Source organism: Mytilus edulis, chromosome 7 (assembly GCF_963676685.1).
Source record: "Mytilus edulis chromosome 7, xbMytEdul2.2, whole genome shotgun sequence".
NCBI classification, from domain to species: Eukaryota; Metazoa; Mollusca; class Bivalvia; order Mytilida; family Mytilidae; genus Mytilus; species Mytilus edulis.
In genome coordinates this window covers 24,094,059-24,117,529 of record NC_092350.1, presented here as the reverse complement: position 1 = coordinate 24,117,529, position 23,471 = coordinate 24,094,059, and the positions used below count along the sequence as shown (strand labels likewise).

Genomic DNA, 23,471 nt, shown 5'->3' with positions numbered 1-23,471 from the left:
AAATATTCAAAGTGTGCGGTTATCCGTTGAAAAAATATTGAGTGTGTGTGTTATCCGTCGAAAATTTGCCCAAACAGAAAAATAAATGAACAAATTGCTTTCAAATCGTATTCAAATCTCTTTCAAATCGTGATTCTGCGATTTGTTAGTACCATTTGCTTGCGATTCATTAAACAAATCATAGACAAATCAGAATTTTCTAAATTCCCTAAATCTGATTTCTATGTGATTTCTTTCTATTGTATGATTTGTAAGCCATTTGTTTCTGTTTTTGTGTGATTTCTTTATGATTTGTTTACTTAGAATATCGTATGAAATGATTTGAAAGAGATTTGTTAACTTTGTTAGCTAGAACGGTGTGATTTCGTTATGATTTGTTAACTTTGAATATTCTATGAAATGATTTGAAAACGATTTGTTAACTTTCTTAGCTATCTTGATGTGATTCATTGATGATTTGCTACAATGAATAAAATGTTAATGCATTCCAGTTTTCTTTGTTTATCTATCTCTCTGACTTCCGGTTGAGGTCAAATTCAAATTTCAAATACTGTTCTATATGAACTGAACAAAGAAGGTTGCAAGATGAGGAGTTTTATTCAGTCTATGAAAGATGACGAATGGTAAGGAATCTTTATATTTATAATTTCACATATTTAACTAATACTATTCAAATGTTAACCTTTAAAATTCAGAAACTTTGCATTTCAGTATCTCGTTATAATCATGATAGTTTAGTGCTGTTAGGATTAATTTTAAAAATAAAAATGTGTAAAAGATGTGTAAGCAGATCAAAACATTTCAAGAATAGCTTCCCGAGCCAGCAGATAAAATTCACTGGCAAGTTTAATGTTTTAATTGTTGTTTACTGACCATGTCCCGGGCAAAATCTTTTTTTTTGTATTTTTATATATTGACATTTCTCCGCACAAACTACTAATGCCTCATGTTTGTCTTCTCAAAGTGAAGATACACTTACCGGGTGCACTTGAGTCATTTTCAACATAGTATTCATTGAATAATAATACATTGCTACTATTTCGTTGAGTGTATTTTCTGTGTTATATTATTTTATTTTATTATTTTTATAACACTTGTTACATATCTTTACTGTGTGTGTATTGCATATGTTATTGTTTATAATAATATTGTCTGTATCATATGCCCTCCTGGGGCCCTAATTTGGTAAATAAAATATTCTATTCTATTCTATTCTATTCTATTCTATTCTATTCTATATAGTTATACCAAGCATGGTATCAATAAGCTACAATGAACAAAATGTGAATATAAAGCACCTGAACCCAAAACGAAGTCGCCAAACACAGGGGTTAATAATATATACATAAAAAAAAAAAAAACCAACAACATCAAATCAAGAATATAAAAATACACCGGCGAAAATACCCTAACACTAACTACCAATCAAATAATTCATAGCTGACGTAACCCGATACATATCAACACTAGCTTGTTTAATGTAAGTCTGAAAACAATCAGATCTCCAGTCTCCGTGATGTTTCAATAAAATCTCAGGAATGCCAGCCTTGGTGGCTAATGTAGCTCCTCCGTGTCTCAGCGAATGAAAAGAATAAACTGAAGGGTCTAAACCAACAAGAACAATTAACTCTCTAAAACGGTTCAACAAAACGGATCTAGATAAAGGCAATAATTTACCATGAACAGGTAAAGCAAAAACGGGAGCATTCTTATCACCAGGTATTAAAGACACAAGATGCTTATAAGCTCGAGCAGGACATATTGATGGCTCAACTGAGCAACACAAAGAAACCTGATGGGTGTAATCATGATTTTGTCTAGTCTTTGACCATTTCAATAAAAGGAGGATACCCTTTTCACTAACAACAACATTATCTCTGATCAATTGTTCACGGGAATTAAAAGATGTAGAGCTTCTGCTGACCAGGTTTGACGCCCTAAGCATACCAAAAAAAGCAAACGTTAGAAAACACCATAAACAAGCATCTAAATAATCATAAATATTCAACAACCTAACAATATCAATTAAATGTGTAGGTAACAATGGTAATTTTGACACAGCCACATGCTGATTCTTATGACTCAATCCTCTTAAAGTCAATTTGAATTCTGTAGATAAAAAAGGTTCCACAGTAAAACCAAAAAGTTGACTCCAGGTCTTAATGCCAGAAATATAATTCTTAACAGATGAAAAACTGCTTAAACTCTTGGATAGAAAGCATGCATAAGCACACAATATATCCTTAATACAAGGAAATGGTCGAAATTTATAATAAACACAAAAATATGGTATGCATTGAGTTGACTCTTCAAATTTGAATAAGTACCAGGCCGAAAGGCTGCACCCTTAGCAAGCTTGACCTCTTTCTGCAAAACTGCTCTTCTGGACTTAAGACCTGGAAGTCATAAACAACAGTAATTAGATAAACAACAATGTCATATTAATTATCAAAGTTAGTCATATCTGACACTAAATATGCGCAAAAAAAAATGTCAATGTATCATGTATGAAAACCTAAACGTTTATAATATCATTAAACATATGACCAAACACTTCTTTCTCAATAAAATCTGAATTGTAAAGTTTAGATTCTATAAAAAACTGTGATCTGTTCTTCTCCGAAAGATTCCAACGGGATAGCAAATCCGATAACCTATTTTCAACAGATGCTATACAACTCACACGCAGTTGAACATTATTTGACGCACACAAGTACCATATTTGAGGTGCCAAATTCAACATTTCCTGATCACGTCCTGTTCCCCTATTTAAAATTTCAACACATGATTGATTGTCACAAAACAGCTGTACCCGTTTATTTGAGATACTTGATGTCCAGAATTGAATTGCTATGTAAATCGCAAACATTTCAAGCACAGATATGTGCATGTCCCGCAAAGACTCCGGTATATCCGAATGAAAATATTCAAATGTCGTGAAGTTGACACCACCAATACCCTTGAGACACGCGTCAGAGGAAATAATTGCGTCTGGTGAAGACCAATCTACATCGGGAATTATACTTATTCCATTATAGTCATGTAAAAATAATAACCACCACCGAATGTCTTGTCTAAATTCATCTGTAATATGAACACGATAATGATTGAAATGGTATTTTCGTAATGTCTGTAACATGCGTGAAATAAAAAGTCTTCCGCTTCGGACACATTCGGAAATAAAAGCCAACTTGCCAATAACTTGTTGTAACTGACGTTTGGTGCAATGTTTTTTCTTTTCAAATCTTTGTAACAACTCATGAGTCTCCTGTAATTTAATCTCTGGAATTCGGACTGTCATGTCAATTGAGCTATACTCCTTGCCGAGAAATGTCAAAACTTTTGTCGGCGGCAAACACTTTTCTTTGCTGACTTCTAATCCTAACCTCTGAAACAATTCTAAAACAAAATTATAGTCATGTTCAGCGTTCTGATTATCACTAACACCACCAAAATCATCAACATAGTTTATTGTATGAATGTTAGATTTCCATAGCATATAGGAAACAGCATTCGTTGTTCGTTGACATGCCTGTGGCGAAGAGCGCATACCAAAAATAAGACGATTGTCAATAAAAATTAGTCCCCTCCATTCATAACCTTGTAAATGCAAGTCGTGCGGATCTAATACTAGCTGACGAAAAGTCCGGGACAAATCCAACTTTCAAATGGCACAACCACGACCGTGATTCAAGAGCAAAGCAATAAATTCTTCGTGTCTAGGATAATAAAGTTTAAAAGTTTCATTCAAAAAGATGTCCGAAGGTATGCCTTCATTTATGGACAAATTATTGCCATGCGAACAGTCAACAATTACTCTCCTATCGGAATCTCCCTTAGGAACTGTGAATAATGGTGATAATGTTAAATGACAACAAAGAGGGTTCTTTCGGAAAGGACCATAAATAGCCCCAAGGTCTGATTCTTTTGAAATATATGAATCAATAAAACTTGAAAACTGATTAAGATGATTTTGTCGACGTGTGGGGGGATCGGGCAGTGTATCTTTGATATAGTTTAACGGCCATCCATACTTCAAAAATTCAACGACTATTTTATCATGATAATCTTCTAAAAGTTGTTCCCACAATTGTATGTTGAAATTAGAACGTACTGGAATTTTACAATATGCAAAATTCGGCTTGCCACTGTAGAACACGGCTTCATGAACACTTGAAAAATTATTTATATTCATTTCACAAAATTTGGTTGATACATCTTTCAAAATATTTCCACTCATATCTGGTGAATACTCAAAATCAATAGACCCTGCTGTTTTCGTAAACCAAGGACAAATACTTGAAGCTAAAAGTACATTATTAGTTTCATCAACAACATTGTAATTCATGTAATTGTTATCTTTGACAACAGTGTCAAAATCAGTGCTACATAATAAAGATTGCAATAAATATGAATCATTTTCATAAATAGACACACCTGTAAACACAGGGGACGTTTTTTCCCTACAAGCATTGTCACAATAACCAACGCCTGTTAAATTAAAACCTACGGAACTTGACTCGCCTATAGATTCACATGACGAAACATCATAAATATTACTCAAAACATCTGCCTCATATGCAGAGGATATTCCTAATGAATCTTGTGAATTATCAAACAACACACCTATATTTGCAGGGGAATAAGATTTCGTTAACTCATCATACACACCTGAATAATCAGGGGAAGCAATCGCACCTGACATAATTGCAGGGGGGTTCACAACATCATTTTCGTAATTATCACACAATAACACACCTGTAATTACAGGGGAATATAATTTCTTTTGAATAATACTATTACTGATCATTTTAGTAGATTCACAATGTAGCACTGAAGTTGAACATCATTGATGATGCGGACAATCCTTCGAAGGATGTAGCACAGACGCATCACTCGAGTCTTTTCCTTTACGGACGCACTTTCTGCAAACATGCAATAGTTTTTTGTCTCCATAGGCTCCGAAATGATCTCCGGATCGACTACAGTTTCCCGCTTGATATGCGCCGCAAATTGGATTGCGATTAACCGGCTTATCCTTGAAAACTGTTTTAGTCGGGGTAGACGAAGACGAAGTGAGGGGGGTGACGAGAGTACGGCCTTGTTCAAATGCATGCGACCAATTTTTGTGACCTCTTTCTATGGAACGCAAAACTTCGGCGTGAAAATCCTTTATCTCCGCAAAGGGGTATTTTTCAACGAGATAAAGCAAATTAATGAGATGTTTTTGTCTGTGCACAGAAATGGCTTGTTTTTCAATGTTATGCATAATGAATGTTTCACCTCTGACTAGTTGTGCTAGACCGAAATCTTTATCAGAATAATTGACCGATTTGGTTTGTGCATGCTCATGTGGCCACGGCACATCATATTTAACTCTATCCTTAGCAGCTCTTGCTTCACCGGAAACTGCTGTTCTTTTTTGTTTATCTTTGAATATAACATATGGTAAATCATTACCTTTGATTTGAGCTTTGTCCTTATCCTCGTCGTTTTCATTTGAAGAATCAGAATCAGAATCATCGGAAGAGGACGAAGATTGATTAAGCAGCTGTCGAGTAAGCTCTTTAGCCTGTTTTCCAACTTTATCTTGATTCCGTAACTCATTAAGCGATGGAAGCTTTAATGTTTTAACTTTTTTACCATTGTCCTTCGCTTTGGTTCTTGAAGATTCACCACCGGGTGTTTTCTTGGCTACAAGGAGCTCGTGTTGTTTCGCCAACAAATCACGTTCCAAAATTTTGTTTTGTATTGTTAATTCTTGAATTGTCTTATCAAGTTCACTCACAATGTTCGTAGATGAAGGTACTTTTGGACGAACGCCAGCACTTGCTTCGTCTGATTTCGGTGTTGATGTCTGACGATGAACCACGATTTCAGAATTAATTATATCTCCAGCTTCTGTAACTGAATCGAAATCCTTCTGCATTTCAAAAGATGATAGAATAAAGTCTTTTAAGTACGCTGGAGGTTTTCTTGTTCTATTGTTTTCCATCGGATGTCCAAAAAAAATGTTTTATATCAATTACATAATAAAAGTGGCCTGGGACATGCTCTTTTGCTTAAAACCACATGGTAATATAAACCCGGATGAAGTATCAAAGGGAAGCAATTCTTACAAGGTGTTATCATTTATGTACAATGAGAGTTGCCTCCCATTGTACGCAATTGTATTATTTATTTTAATTGGAAATTCATTGAGTTCATATTGTACTCATATTATTATTCCTGAACCATTGGTTATAATTTTATATTTAATTACAGGGTCTTTTGTTTACAATAATAAAGAATCCAAAACCTGAGGAGTGTTTTATTTGTGTTTAAAGCCAAGAAAACCACTCGACAACATTTGCATTGAAGTCTATGGAAAATCTAGAGGAATCTTATTGGCATCACCTTTCAACATTTTTTACATAACACAAATGCTAATCATTGATTGGTCAGCTACATGTTGTGATGTCACTGCAGATCTGAGAATTGTTACCAGGACGGGTCTTTGGGTGTTGCTAAACGGCGAAAACGGAAAACGGAACGGAAACGGAAAGAAATATTGATATGGACGGAGTTAAGGGGGAAAATGACAACAACTACGATAATGAGTAAAGACTGAAATCATACGGACTTGACTACAGGTCAGATATATTGCACGTTAATCGTCTACGTGCATTTGAAAAACGTATGCCCCTACTATCCAACATTGGATGGATAGTACGGGCATACGTTAAGTCTTGAAATGCGCATAGATGATTAAAGGGCTATATATCTGACTTGTTGTCAAGTCCCTATGACTGAAATAACAAAATCACATATTATGTAGGTTAGAAATAGGGTAGGCGATATCAAGGAAAAAAGGAAACGGATTTGGAAATACATAACAACTAAAAAAAGATGACATTTAGATTTATAGATATGACAATTTTCTTTTTTTGTTGATCTTGCATTGCTGAACATTTTCTGTATGCAGTTTCTTCTTCAGTTTTTACCCAAAATACAAAAGAGCGTAAATGTCGTAAATAATGGACAATTACTCCTAAGAAGAGTTTACTCACTATTTCTTCATGTTTGCAGAACGTGTCTTGCTGATCAATTTTGCTATTTACAGTTGTTTCTATTTATCTTTTTCATAACATGTATTTCTATTCGCATCCCGGCAAAGTACGATCTAGAAATAAGTCAACATGACCAATTAAAGTTGTCAATTAACCCCTAAGGCTTTAGGAGTTATTGCCCTTTCTAGTCAATTTTTCTTAAATTTTTGTAATCTTCTCCATGCACTTTTAAAATCTATCGGAGCAAATAGAATTAAACTTAGACACACTTTTCAATAAGGTATTCTGATTATAAAATGTACCCGATGACCACGTAGTTCAACCAACAAGGCCACAAGTTCAAATGATCACAACTTGAAACTAATTAAAATAATGATAAGGGGTCTTCAGTAACTATTGTAAGACGAAAAAGGATGACCTTCTTTAAATTTAACTACTGGGACAAATCAAACCAAAGTTGACCTCAATCATTATTAGGGTATCTAATACTAGTTGCATTTCGTAAATACAACTATGTACAGTCATCAATTGTTGGACAAAACCACAGGCACTCGGCACTCGAGACGAGTGCCTGTGGAAAAAAACATCGGTAAAGTACACCAAACAGACATGTTGATATTAGAATTTGAAAAAGCCTCGACACAACCCAGCATGAACTACTTAGTACTAGCACTTAAATCTTAATTATCACAGTTAGTGACTATAAAGTAAAACACTATGTTGGATTGACTCATTCCTATGCCATACCGCTAGCACAGAGTCATGATAAGCTCGACAAAATCAACTGGTTCACCGTTGATACTGAAGTACCTAAAGGCACTATTCTGTGTCCTCTGTTTTTAGTCTACAAATCAATGATATCTGGGATAATCGGATGTTTGGCAAAATCGTAAAATAAAGAATCATCGTCATAAAATAATGAAATAAAAGAACAAGTTTAAACATTGCTTTAGCATGATTGAATATAAATGCATAAATATGTTAACGTTTTTTAATTAATTTTCAAAGAAGAATTTTAAAAGCAGCATGATATTCGAAACACTTTGGACTGATTGATTTTAAGAAACCATAGGACAAGACTACAGCTAGCTTGAAAAGGGCATTCTATCAATCGTATATCCATGTATTGTTTTCCGGCCAGTTTTTTTCAAATCATTTCGTATATATTTTTATATTTAAGTCTAGGAGAGCATCTGATAATGCTTTCCCGGCGTTAATACCGACTATATACCTCGGTGTCGATAAGAAAGGCTTCAAGAGTTGTCACGTAGACGAATGATTTTGTCAAGCGTTAGGTAAAGATTAATTGTATGCAACTTTCTATGTCTAGTTTCCAGGTTCCCATATCTGTTGTTGTTCATAATTGATTATCCCATCGTGTTTCTCTAACGCCTTCTTCATTATACTGGGGTAGATAACAGGAAAATCACCATTGCAAAACAACACAAGATACTCTACATCACTCATCCTAATTCAAAGCAATTAAAAAAGAAACAGAGAAAAAATGATGAAAAGCATTCCCCTAAAAAATTTAGTTTCTCCACAACCTATCTAGAATCGATGCGAATGTCCATTATTTTAGGACTATATAGATTAACTTTTGGTTGGTATGTTACTATCTTATTGATGTTTATTCCACATATCTTTTTCTTTCTTTTTTTTTCTTTTGGAAAATTAGAAATGTCACACGGTCTAGTGAATTGCATGAACGACTAGAGCGTTCATGATCTTTTAAGAACATAAGTGGAATAACAAATACATCATTTAATGGAACACTTGTTAGTGGATACCGATTGCAATTACATTATGTACAATATATATATAAGCTTGCCATTGTTAAACAAAATAAGGCTCATCCTCCTATTATTCATTTTATTTCTTGTAAACATGTGATATACAATATACGAAATGATTATGAACAAATATTACCAAAGAGAACAGATGTAAAATTCTGTTTGTTTCCGTATAGTAACGAATAGGTAACGAATAAGGAATAAGTAATGAATAGGTAACGAATAAGGAATAAGGAATAAGCAACCAACTTGACGTCCATCAAAGACAGACAAGAGCAAAATAAAAAGAGGCAGACCAAATACAAATAACCAACATTTCTTAAAAGTGCTTGATTTTTTGGAAGATAACCACGATTAACAATTAACCATCAGAGACATAGTTGATCGAATGAAAGCTTTGTGTGGTGATGAAGCATATAGTCAACCATACACGAAGCAGAAGGTACTAGAAGATTATGGGACATCAATTTTAATAACAGACTTCAATGGAAAAAAAATGTAGTAACATTCCGAGAAACTACGTCTACTATAATTCACAATTTCTACAAAGAATCTATTAAGCTAAAGAAATCAGACGAAGACAACAAGAATTTTAATCAAAACAACATCAGCACTCATTAAAATCGAAATTAGATCTATGTCAGTGGACAAGAATTTTATCCAAGCAACACGATATTTTGTCACATGAAAATCATATTCCCGAAAGTTTCAGTATTTTTTAAGGTCTTATTTATTTATTTATTCCAGTTATAACATTTGATCAACCACTTTACTGGAAATCTGTCATGATCACAAGTGGGGAAGAATGCAGTAACATTATTGTACGATTAGGTGGTTTTCATACACAGATGATTTTTTTTGGCATTATAGGGCTGATTATGTCAGACTCAGGACTGAAAGAGGTTCTTGAACTTATTTATGCACCTAATGCAGTGACACATATGTTTATATGGAAAAGCCGTATCCCGTCCTGTTCGTGGATTCATGCTCGTTGACACAGCTCTTTAAACTTTGATGACAAATGCAATTTTTGGACATGACGTTTTAGAAGAACATGAGAACTAAATGAATCATTCCCTAAGTATTCAACATTCATTGCTAACGGAAGCTTGTGAAATATACGAAAACTAACAGGAAGAGACAAAATCTCTACAAGATGCACTTGAGAGTCAAACTTTACAAGCCATACAAGAACTGCTTCAAAAGAAACGGAATGAGCTAAAACAATACAGGACATCTAAACTTTGGCTGTCCTTTCTAGACATGATGGCCATTTTAAAACGTTTACTAATTGCAGAAAGGACTGGGGATTGGCTGCTACATTTATCAACACTGAAGGAAATGTTACCATATTTGGCAGCTTCAGGCCACAATCTTCACACTAAATCTGCCTATTTTTACCTGTCTCAGATGCAAAACCTAGAATCTGACCATCCAGATATCCATGCTCATTTTATGAATGGTAAATATGTTGTTCGAAGAAGTGACCGATTTTGGGCTGGCTTGTCAACAGATTAGGTGATAGAACAAGTGCTTATGAGAAGCGTTAAGTCAACCAGAGGATTACCTAGGGGCAGAGGTATGGGAGAAGTCCAAAGAACACTATGGCTCTTGTCTATACCAACTTTAGCCGAATACAATCATACCATGCAGCATTAAATTTTAACTGACACGGGATATAAAACTAGTGACAAGCACATTGAAAACAGCAAAACTAGAATGGAAAAAGACAACAAAGATTCAAATCTGCTCACTGAATTCATGACAGAGCGAAATCCCTTCACAAATGACAAGACACTGTGAAACATCAAAACTGGAATGGTAGCGGATAGCGATGCCAATGCAGGGGAAGCAAAGATATTCGACGATAAAATTATAGTCTAAAACTGGAAATCTTGTTTCGGAAATTTCATTCTAAAAGAAAGAACAAATTGTGACACTTAACACGAAACGACCATCAGGCTCAAATATCTCTCAACAGCCACAAGTCGATCAGCTAATGTTTCAACGACTAGCAGCAGTATGACAAGACTCACGAAATAATACAGCAGAACTGTTTGAATACGAACTTCAAGTTTTCCATCTTCTTTGTTTGAGGCTAATGGTCTCCGGTAGCAAGCAGCAAAAGCAACACTTTCAGATGCTATTTGGAACATGGGTGACTGTCAAGCTCAAGAACTACCTGAAAGCAATATTCATTTGTTCATGTCATTGACGGAGGATCTCTATTAAATAGAATACCGTGGGTTAAAGGTCAGTCATTTTCTCAAATTTGTATGAAATGCATAGATCATATCAGATTTTCAAACCCAAAGGTAGTCATGGATAGCTACAATAGTTCAGCAACAAAAGACATCACTCTCTTGAGAAGAAGCAAAGAAGTATAATCAAGCAAAATCACATTCACAAGAGACATGGCACTACGAATTAGGAAAGAAACATTTCTCTTAAACCAATCTAACAAACAATGATTTGTTGAAATGCTGATTGATACATCTCAAGAACATAGCATCGAGGCTATACAAGCCATGGATGATGCAGATTTACTTATAGTTAAAAAGACAGCTGTTGAAAAATCAAACAGACAAGAAGTTGTGATATACGGAGTAGACACTGACTTGTTGATACTGCTTTGTCATTTTGCAGAAAAGAATTCTCATTGCATATTCTTTACCGCTGACAAGCAAATTGCGATGAAAAATTCAAAAGTTTGGAATACTGTGGATTCATTTATTTTCGTGGGTACCAATTTTCGTGGTTTGAGGAAAACTTACATATTCGTGGATATTTTATTTCGTGGTTTTGGCAAAGTCTACACCTATTCCTTTGGAAAACTTCTAATTCGTTGCACATTTGAATTCGTGGTTCTCCTCTACCCACGAAATCAACGAAAATAGGTATCCAACGAATATTAATGAATCCACAGTATACAAAAAACACAACAAGTTCTTGGTGAAGATGTATGCCATCAACTTCTGTTTGTTCATGCCATTTCTGGTTGTGACAAGCCGATTGCATGGAATAGGTAAACCTGCCGTATTGAAGAAAATAAAATCAGGCCATCATCTTCAGACTAAGGAGAAGTTTTTCTAAATGAATCAATGGGAAAAGATATCGTTTGCAAGGCTGGTGAAGAAGCACTAGTAAACTTGTATGGCGGCATGCCCTTAGAAGGACTTGACATACTTCGGTGGAGAAAGTTCACCACCAAAAAGATGGCACTAAACAGATCATCTGACTATTGTGTATGTTCAGACTCTCCCACCAACTTCTGATGCTGCAAAGTTTGAGTTCATCTTCAGTGTCATTATAGGAGGGGAAAACCGCAGAGGAAATTGATCCCCTGCAATGGGGTTGGACTTTGGAAAATGAAAAACTCTTTCCAATTGAAATGACAAAGCAGCCAGCACCTGAATTTCTCTTGAAGATAATTCACTGTAATTTCAAGACTGATTGTGACAACCGTCACTGTAGCTGCCGCAAGAATGGAATTCTTTGCTCCAGGCATAGATTACCTTAGGCTTGGCCGTATTTGGCACAACTTTTTGGAATTTTGGATCCTCAATGCTCTTCAACTTTGTACTTATTTTGGTTTTATAAATATTTTGATATGAGCGTCACTGATGAGTCTTATGTAGACGAAACGCGCGTCTGGCGTACTAAATTATAATCCTGGTACCTTTGATAACAATTTACACCACTAAGTCGATGCCACTGCTGGTGAACGTTTTGTCCCCGTGGGTATCACCAGCCCAGTAGTCAACACTTCGGTGTTGAAATGAATATCAATATTGTGGTCATTTTTATAAATTTCCTGTTAACAAAACTTTGAATATTTCGAAAAACTAAGGATTTTCTTATTCCAGGCATAGATTATCTTAGCCGTATTTGGCACAACTTTTTAGAATTTTGGATCCTCAATGCTCTTCAACTTTGTACTTATTTGGTTTTATAAATATTTTGATATGAGCGTCACTGATGATTCTTATGTAGACGAAACGAGCGTCTGGCGTACTAAATTATAATCCTGGTACCTTTGATAACAATTTGCTCCAATAGTTGACTTGTGGGGAGTGCCGGGGAATTAATTGTTCCAAACTCGCACAAGAGTAACTTAATGTTTAAGAAAACGAGGACACTTGAATATATAATTTTCTGTTGTTGCTAAATTTGATAATAAATTGACTAATGATAAGGCAATCACTAAACTATTCTTGGTAAAATTAAAACTAGAGGCTCTAAAGAGCCTGTGTCGCTCACCTTGGTCTATGTGAATATTAAAAAAAGGACACAGATGGATTCATGACAAAATTTTGTTTTGTTGATTGTGATGTGTATGTAGATCTTACTTTACTGAACATTCTTGCGGCTAACAATTATTTCTATCTATATTGAACTTGGCCCAGAAGTTTCAGTGGAAAATGTTAGTAAAAATTTACAAGTTTTATGAAAATTGTTAAAAATTGACTATAAAGGGTAATAACTCCTAAAGGGATCAACTGACCATTTCGGTCATGTTGACTTATTTGTAAATCTTACTACGCTGAACATTATTGCAGTTTACAGTTTATCTCTAGCTATCTATAATAATATTCAAGGTAATAACCAAAAACAGCAAAATTTCCTTAAAATTACCAATTCAGGGACAGCAACCCAACAACGGGTTGTCCGATTCATCTGACAATTTCAGGGCAGATAGATCTTGACCTGATAAACAATTTTACTCCATGTCAGATTTGCTCTAAATGCTTTGGTTTTTGAGTTATAAGCCAAAAACTGCATTTTACCCCTATGTTCTATTTTTAGCCATGGCGGCCATCTTGGTTGGTTGGCCGGGTCACGCCACACATTTTTTAAACTAGATACCCCAAAGATGACTGTGGCCAAGTTTGGATTAATTTGGCCCTGTAGTTTCAGAGGAGAAGATTTTTGTAAAAGATTACTAAGATTTACGAAAAATGGTTAAAAATTGACTATAAAGGGCAATAACTCCTAAAGGGGTCAACTGACCATTTCGGTCATTTGACTTATTTGTAAATCTTACTTTGCTGAACATTATTGCAGTTTACAGTTTATCTCTATCTTTAATAATATTCAAGATAATAACCAAAAACAGCAAAATTTCCTTAAAATTACCAATTCAGGGGCAGCAACCCAACAAGGGGTTGTCCTATTCATCTGAAAATTTCAGGGCAGATAGATCTTGACTTGATAAACAAGTGTACTCCTGTCAGATTTGCTCTAAATGCTTTGGTTTTTGAGTTATAAGCCAAAAACTGCATTTTACCCCTATGGTCTATTTTTAGCCATGGCGACCATCTTGGTTGGTTGGCCGGGTCAGGCGACACATTTTTTAAACTAGATACCCCAATGATGCCCTTAGAAGGACTTGACATACTTCGGTGGAGAAAGTTCACCACCAAAAAGATGGCACTAAACAGATCATCTGACTATTGTGTATGTTCAGACTCTCCCACCAACTTCTGATGCTGCAAAGTTTGAGTTCATCTTCAGTGTCATTATAGGAGGGGAAAACCGCAGAGGAAATTGATCCCCTGCAATGGGGTTGGACTTTGGAAAATGAAAAACTCTTTCCAATTGAAATGACAAAGCAGCCAGCACCTGAATTTCTCTTGAAGATAATTCACTGTAATTTCAAGACTGATTGTGACAACCGTCACTGTAGCTGCCGCAAGAATGGAATTCTTTGCTCCAGGCATAGATTACCTTAGGCTTGGCCGTATTTGGCACAACTTTTTGGAATTTTGGATCCTCAATGCTCTTCAACTTTGTACTTATTTTGGTTTTATAAATATTTTGATATGAGCGTCACTGATGAGTCTTATGTAGACGAAACGCGCGTCTGGCGTACTAAATTATAATCCTGGTACCTTTGATAACAATTTACACCACTAAGTCGATGCCACTGCTGGTGAACGTTTTGTCCCCGTGGGTATCACCAGCCCAGTAGTCAACACTTCGGTGTTGAAATGAATATCAATATTGTGGTCATTTTTATAAATTTCCTGTTAACAAAACTTTGAATATTTCGAAAAACTAAGGATTTTCTTATTCCAGGCATAGATTATCTTAGCCGTATTTGGCACAACTTTTTAGAATTTTGGATCCTCAATGCTCTTCAACTTTGTACTTATTTGGTTTTATAAATATTTTGATATGAGCGTCACTGATGATTCTTATGTAGACGAAACGAGCGTCTGGCGTACTAAATTATAATCCTGGTACCTTTGATAACAATTTGCTCCAATAGTTGACTTGTGGGGAGTGCCGGGGAATTAATTGTTCCAAACTCGCACAAGAGTAACTTAATGTTTAAGAAAACGAGGACACTTGAATATATAATTTTCTGTTGTTGCTAAATTTGATAATAAATTGACTAATGATAAGGCAATCACTAAACTATTCTTGGTAAAATTAAAACTAGAGGCTCTAAAGAGCCTGTGTCGCTCACCTTGGTCTATGTGAATATTAAAAAAAGGACACAGATGGATTCATGACAAAATTTTGTTTTGTTGATTGTGATGTGTATGTAGATCTTACTTTACTGAACATTCTTGCGGCTAACAATTATTTCTATCTATATTGAACTTGGCCCAGAAGTTTCAGTGGAAAATGTTAGTAAAAATTTACAAGTTTTATGAAAATTGTTAAAAATTGACTATAAAGGGTAATAACTCCTAAAGGGATCAACTGACCATTTCGGTCATGTTGACTTATTTGTAAATCTTACTATGCTGAACATTATTGCAGTTTACAGTTTATCTCTAGCTATCTATAATAATATTCAAGGTAATAACCAAAAACAGCAAAATTTCCTTAAAATTACCAATTCAGGGACAGCAACCCAACAACGGGTTGTCCGATTCATCTGACAATTTCAGGGCAGATAGATCTTGACCTGATAAACAATTTTACTCCATGTCAGATTTGCTCTAAATGCTTTGGTTTTTGAGTTATAAGCCAAAAACTGCATTTTACCCCTATGTTCTATTTTTAGCCATGGCGGCCATCTTGGTTGGTTGGCCGGGTCACGCCACACATTTTTTAAACTAGATACCCCAAAGATGACTGTGGCCAAGTTTGGATTAATTTGGCCCTGTAGTTTCAGAGGAGAAGATTTTTGTAAAAGATTACTAAGATTTACGAAAAATGGTTAAAAATTGACTATAAAGGGCAATAACTCCTAAAGGGGTCAACTGACCATTTCGGTCATTTGACTTATTTGTAAATCTTACTTTGCTGAACATTATTGCAGTTTACAGTTTATCTCTATCTTTAATAATATTCAAGATAATAACCAAAAACAGCAAAATTTCCTTAAAATTACCAATTCAGGGGCAGCAACCCAACAAGGGGTTGTCCTATTCATCTGAAAATTTCAGGGCAGATAGATCTTGACTTGATAAACAAGTGTACTCCTGTCAGATTTGCTCTAAATGCTTTGGTTTTTGAGTTATAAGCCAAAAACTGCATTTTACCCCTATGGTCTATTTTTAGCCATGGCGACCATCTTGGTTGGTTGGCCGGGTCAGGCGACACATTTTTTAAACTAGATACCCCAATGATGATTGTGGCCAAGTTTGGATTAATTTGGCCCAGTAGTTTCAGAGGAGAAGATTTTTGTAAAAGTTAACGACGACGGACGCAGGACGACGACGGACGCAGGACGACGACGGACGCCGGACGCAAAGTGATGGGAAAAGCTCACTTGGCCCTTCGGGCCAGGTGAGCTAAAAATGGTTAAAAATTGACTATAAAGGTCAATAACTTCTAAAGGGGTCAACTGACCATTTTGGTCATGTTGACTTATTTGTAAATCTTACTTTGCTGAACATTATTGCTGTTTACAGTTTATCTCTATCTATAATAATATTCAAGATAATAGCCAAAAACAGCAAAAATTCCCTAAAATTACCAGTTCAGGGGCAGCAACCCAATAACGGGTTGTCGGTTTCATCTGAAAATTCACAGGCAGATAGATCTTGACCTGATAAACAATTTTACCCCATGTCAGATTTGCTCTAAATGCTTTGGTTTTTGAGTTATAAGCCAAAAACTGCATTTTACCCCTATGTTCTATTTTTAGCCATGGCGGCCATCTTGTTTGGTTGGCCGGGTCACGCCACACATTTTTAAAACTAGATACCCCAATGATGATTGTGGCCAAGTTTAGTTTTATTTGGCCCAGTAGTTTCAGAGGAGAAGATTTTTGTAAAAGTTAACGACGACGGACGCCAAGTGATGGGAAAAGCTGACTTGGCCCTTCGGGCCAGGTGAACTAAAAACGGCAAAATTTCCTTAAAATTACCATTTCAGGGGCAGCAACCCAACAACGGAATGTCCGATTCATCTGAAAATTTCAGGGCAGATAGATCTTGACCTGATCAACAATTTTACCCAGTGTCAGATTTGCTCTAAATGCTTTGGTTTATGAGTTATAAGCCAAAAACTGCATTTTACCCCTATGTTCTATTTTTAGCCATGGCGGCCATCTTGGTTGGTTAGGCAGGGCACCGGACACATTTTTTAAACTAGAAACCCCAATGATGATTATGGCCAAGTTTGGTTAAATTTGGCCCAGTAGTTTCAGAGGAGAAGATTTTTCTAAAAGATTACTAAGATTTACGAAAAATGGTTAAAAATTGACTATAAAGGGCAATAACTCCTAAAGGGGTCAACTGACCATTTTGGTCATGTTGACTTATTTGTAGATCTTACTTTGCTGAACATTATTGCTGTTTACAGTTTATCTCTATCTATAATAATATTCAAGATAATAACCAAAATCAGCAAAATTTCCTTAAAATTACCAATTCAGGGGCAGCAACCCAACAAGGGGTTGTCCTATTCATCTGAAAATTTCAGGGCAGATAGATCTTGACCTGATAAACAATTGTAATCATGTCAGATTTGCTCTAAATGCTTTGGTTTTTAAGTTATAAGCCAAAAACTGCATTTTACCCCTATGGTCTATTTTTAGCCATGGCGGCCATCTTGGTTGGTTGGCCGGGTCAAGCCACACATTTTTAAAACTAGATACCCCAATGATGATTGTGGCCAAGTTTGGATTAATTTGGCCCAGTAGTTTCAGAGGAGAAGATTTTTGTAAAAGTTAACGACGACGGACGCAGGACGACGACGGACGCCGGACGCAAAGTGATGGGAAAAGCTCACTTGGCCCTTCGGGCCAGGTGAGCTAAAAATATTTCGACTTTTCAACTTCAAATTTATTTTTCGATCACCAAATTCATCAAAACATTATATTGTAATACACAACAAACAGGCTTTGATAGTAGATACAGAGATATCATGTGATAAATACAGTTTTAAAAGTTTAACATGTTTAAATATTACAAATATATAATAAGATTCAATTTCAAACGAAAAAAACCACCATTAAACTTTTAAAAATTTGAATTTTGCCCGGTATTAGCTGATTTTGTATGATGTTTTTTCTCTATGATAATGATAATATATAAACAAAATGATTGCAGACAAATTTCTTACTATCCTTTAACAATTCATTCATTTAGGTTCTGCATTCTAGAGAAAAAAGAATCCGCATTAGTAAAAAAAAAAACACTGATTATTTTTTTTTGCCCAAAAATAATCTATTGTCTGTCCTAAAACAGTTGTCAATAAGAGTTGATTAAACGATGTTTATACAGTATAGTCCTTTATTTTCAAAAGTTTTCCCCCTACATGTATTCCCACATGAATGTTAACATTTCCCACAAGATTTATAAAAAGTGGGAATAGAATGAATGAACCTGCAATATATATATGAGCAATAGTGCACTCCCTTTATTGTTTTGGCATTAAAACTAATCAGATAAAGACCAAGTTTGTATCACATAAATTAAAGATAATCGAAAAGATCCATGTACACCTTGCAATGGTTCTATATATATATATGTACTAAACATCCATGTAGATAACAGACATATGCCAGACAGAAAAGTCAGGCCATATAAAGGCACCTGTTAACCAAATATGGAATATACAGTTCTTTCATAGAAAAAGCTTTATATGTTGTCACCACTAAATAACATGACTATACATTATATCATTCTGAAACTGCTGCAGACAAGTCAATAATTTTAAAGCAGGCTGAGTTTAAAATTTTCTATCAAAAACGTTTTACAACAAAATTATTCTTAAAAAAACCAGTTTTGAATGTCAAATTGAACAAGAATTTCTGATAATCTAAATAAATAAAAGACATTATGACAGTCAATACAGAAGATTGCATACCGGTGCAATGAAATTTCTTACTGGCTTAATTGATCCTGAATGAATATCTTGACAATATTGAAATTTATTTTTGATCAATAAACCATTCAAATGAGGTCTAGGTCATATAAAATTTGTCAGACCTACAATTAATAAAAGAGTTCCATTGGCACCTGTCATCAACATAATTCATTTGTCCAAAAACAGTATAGAAAAAATATATCAGTTGTCTAAACTTAATAAATATTCTGCAGGATTTGTTTTTGCGAGATTGGTTATTATGCTATTTTCCTTTGAATTTCTATTGATAAGGAGCATTTCCCCTGTAAAAAAAAGCTGATTGGCACAGATTGTTGAACTTTTCAAGGTCTTGCTGATATAAAACTGTCAATATAAATTTCATGAAAATATTGTCAAGAAATGTAGGCATGGCAGTGCTTTCAATGCAATTTTCTCCAGATAAAAATATTTCAAAGGGACATAATTCCTGTAAAAACAAGTAATTGACAAGAAATGTACACTTGATACTGCTTACAATACATTTTTTCAATAAAATTTACATTTTCTTTAGGAAAATGTGACCAACATTTGATTAACATTTTAATTACCACTACTCATTGAACCATGGAAATGAGTTCAGGGCAATTAATTACATCATCATGATTAAATGGACATATTTAACACTTTTTTATATTTTCTCATAGATCAAATATATCTTTCGTCCCTTTTTTATTTGTTCAGTTTATGTTTACTTGTTATTGTTTATATGTTTTTGATTGAGTGAAGTCATTTCAATTTGTATTTTATAGTGTGTCTTTCTATGTTATAATGTTTCATTGCTATTAAAAAAAGTTAGGGCGAACGATGGTGCCTGTTCAAAGGTTTAAACCCGCTGGATTTGTTTGTATTTGTCTTAAGTAAGAAACCTGTTGTCGTTTGTTAATATGGTTCAAATGTGTTTCTTATTTTTCTTGGTTGTCCTGTTTGAATTGTTTTGCACTAGTCATTTTAGGGCCTTTTACAGCTTGCTGTTTGGTGTGATCCAAGTCTTTGTGTTGAAGGCCGTACTTTAACCTATAATTGTTTACTTTTTACACATTGTGACTTGCATGGAGAGTTGTCTCATTGCCATTGGCACTCATACCACAATTTTTTTATTTCTAAATTCATTGCACTTTTCAATCTAAAATTATTCTAACTTTAAACCAAATAAAGTTAGCATATTACTCATAGTTAAGACTTTCCTATCCATGAAAATGATAAACCAACTTTATTGACCTGCTATTCAGTAATATTGCTTGACGCTGAAAAATATTGAAGTTAAAATCATTTCTACAAAAAAGTTAATTTTCAAGTAGCAACTGAGGTTTGACTTTAAAATTTGATCATTACATATATACTGTAAATCAATTACACCCTTCTGAGTGGCATAATGCAATATTTACCCTTCTGGAACCCTATTTTAAAAACTTTATAAATGAATTATTTTAACTTCCAAAAGTAAGCAGTTATTAAACAAATAATATTAAGACATCAAAAAACTATTTATGTTAAAAATAAAATGTTCATAACATTCTAGATTAAATCTCACCCTTGAACAGGCCTTCAAAATGCCATTAATCGACACCATTCAAAATATACTACATCAAATATATAAATTAAACTAATAATAATGTACATCAATATACAGAAGTATAAAATTAAAGTTCACATGACAGCAATTGGTAGGTACAATTATCATCCTTACCAGCACAGACAAAAAACAAATCATCTGCAAGATACATCATGTACTGTGTTACAGTCCTAGATATAACGGATGTGGAAAGGCACTTTTGGACTATAAACAATCAAACAAGAGCCATATCTTATAAATCCTAGTTAATCAAGTGGTCTAGGGCGCTGGACACAGAGCAGACAGTGTTGCCACAATGTTACAGAAGCAGGGTTGCAAATCTCGCATAGGAAAAACATAATTTTTCTATAAAATGATCTTTTTTGGAATCATGTAAAATAATGTTAAAATCATAATTAATAGTATAAGACATCCTAATAATTGTTGAGACTAAGTTTGATTTAATTTGGTCAGTTGTTGAATTAGAAGCAAGTGATCCCATTGAAGTCTAACGATAGTTTCTGAAGACATTCTCGTTATTTAAATTTTCCCTTAGACTTCTATTTTCAACCATTGCACATTGGCCAGATAAGCTAAATTTAATTAAGACACAAACATACAAATTTATAATAATGTGTCTATGGGTCACAAATGCCTACACCTGTAAACATGCATAGGTCAACTTCCACATACAGATGCAGGATTCATATAGACTGTTCTGTGATGACATGCATTGTGAGCTATGATGAAATTTAAAAAAAAAAGATAGGAAAGGATATTTTAGTTTAAAAAAGGTAGGGTTAGCAACTTGTCAAAAACAAAATAAATCCAGCATGACAATTTATGTAAAAAAGTCAGAACAAACTAATAAAAAATAAGGCAGAACGAAATAGAGTGAAAAAATAAGAAAAAAAAAGCAATTTTCATGTTTATAAAGGAGCACCACAAATGAATGTTAAAAGTACCCAATTCCAGCTTAATCTGTGTTTGGTGGTAAAATGTATCATGTATTAGTTTAAAAACATTTTTTGAGGCAAAAGTGAAATCACAAAAATACTGAACTCAGAGGAAAATCCAATCGGAAATTCCATAATCACATGGCAAAATCAAATGACAAAACACATCAAAACAAATGGACAAGAACTGTCATATTCCTGACTTGGTACAGGCATTTTTCAAATCTAGAAAATGGTGGATTAAACCTGGTTTTAAAGCGCTAAACCTCTCACTTTATTGACAGTCTCATCAAATTCCGTTATATTTACAATGATGCGTGAACTAAACAGACATAATAAATAATATAATCAAAATATGCAAAGTAAAGTTAGAAAATGGAAACAAAAAGTGAAGCAATTTTTATGTTTATAAAGGGACATAACCATGAACGGTAAAAATCACGCTACAAAAAAATCACGCTACACAAATAAATCTGTGTTATGTGGTAATAATCATTGTGTAAAAGTTTTATAACATTTGATTGAGGCAAACTAAAGTTACAGAACGGAAACCAATTTTGAGGACATATAGACCAGCCACCATTGGACTGGACGGATAAAAATAATACTTATTGCGCCTGATACCCAGCGGTGGAGGCATAAAAAAAACAGCAGACTGATTAGTCGATCTGCATGTTTTGATTATTCATCATAAGTGCTTCTTATACAGCGAATGCAGTTATACTTTTATTAATAATCAGTTAGTGTAGATGTCTGTGTTCTTCTGGAAACTGCATCATCGTTCGTATTTGCCATAGGTTCCGTTTCATATCCTGTGTTATCTGTTTCTGTAAAAATACAGTACATATTTCCTTCAAATGCTTAAACACGCAAGTCATCTACAAAAACTTAATCAAACTTAATCCTATTTGCTCAATAAATCTTATAGACAGCAAAGTCCTCATTACAGTAGAAAAGTCAATAACTAAAAGAGTAAATATAAAATTGCTAAGTTTCTGTTTTTGTTTTTAACAATTATGCACAGTAACCAGCTTTTCCCTTTAAATGATTCTTAATGATTTTTATACCATATTTAGAAGGAACATTCTATTTGATTTTTTTTTATATTGAATTTCCAGAGAGTATAATGGCAAAATAAGGACTTAAAATTTATCCTCTTTCACATGTAGTCTAAGACACTACATTTTGTACCTCATACGAGTCAATTCCTTACTTAAATAGAGAATGGTTTAGAAGATCTTAATGTCAAATTGTGTTGTTTGTTTACCCGTTTCTCTGTTTTGATACATCAAATTCAACTGGAATCATCGGTAGAATATTATCTTTTCAAAATTGAATGTCAGAATTTCAAATCAGTTTTATTCTTAACATGTCCTTTGTAGTTCATCTACAGATTTTCTTTCTTAGGCTAAAGATGTCAGTACTTTTCATTAAGAAAAAATATTTATTTAAATAAGATTATACATCTGAATTTGAAATAGTATATAATGCATCACAGGGAAACCCATATGTATTTCTATTTATCAAGCATGCATACTACAGAAAAAATTGGTTCATAGATTTTTTTTACATATTATATAAGCCTACTTGACCAAGGTTGTAAGAATATGTCATTCTAATGTAAATTAAGGTGGCTCGCGGGTCTAAATCGAATTATTTTCTTAATATAGGATTTCGCTATATTTTTCCATAAATGAAGTTTAACTTGTACTAAAAAGAAAAAGAAAATAAAATAATTGGTCCACCGTTCATTTACGCTCATAATCTGCCTTCGAAAGTATCAAACATTTTTGTAAAGGTCCCTTTT

At 34.2% G+C, this 23,471-nt stretch overlaps 1 protein-coding gene across 1 annotated transcript in view; it reads right to left on the bottom strand.

Annotated features, from left to right (window-relative positions):
• Window positions 1-18,292: 18,292 nt before the first annotated feature.
• LOC139481074 (uncharacterized) overlaps window positions 18,293-23,471 on the bottom strand; it is a 36,259-nt gene continuing 31,080 nt past the window's right edge. Inside the window, exon 12 of the mRNA XM_071264149.1 lies at window positions 18,293-22,491. Coding sequence (XP_071120250.1) covers window positions 22,394-22,491 — 98 coding nt within the window. The 3' untranslated portion in view covers window positions 18,293-22,393. The remainder of the gene's footprint in view (window positions 22,492-23,471) is intronic.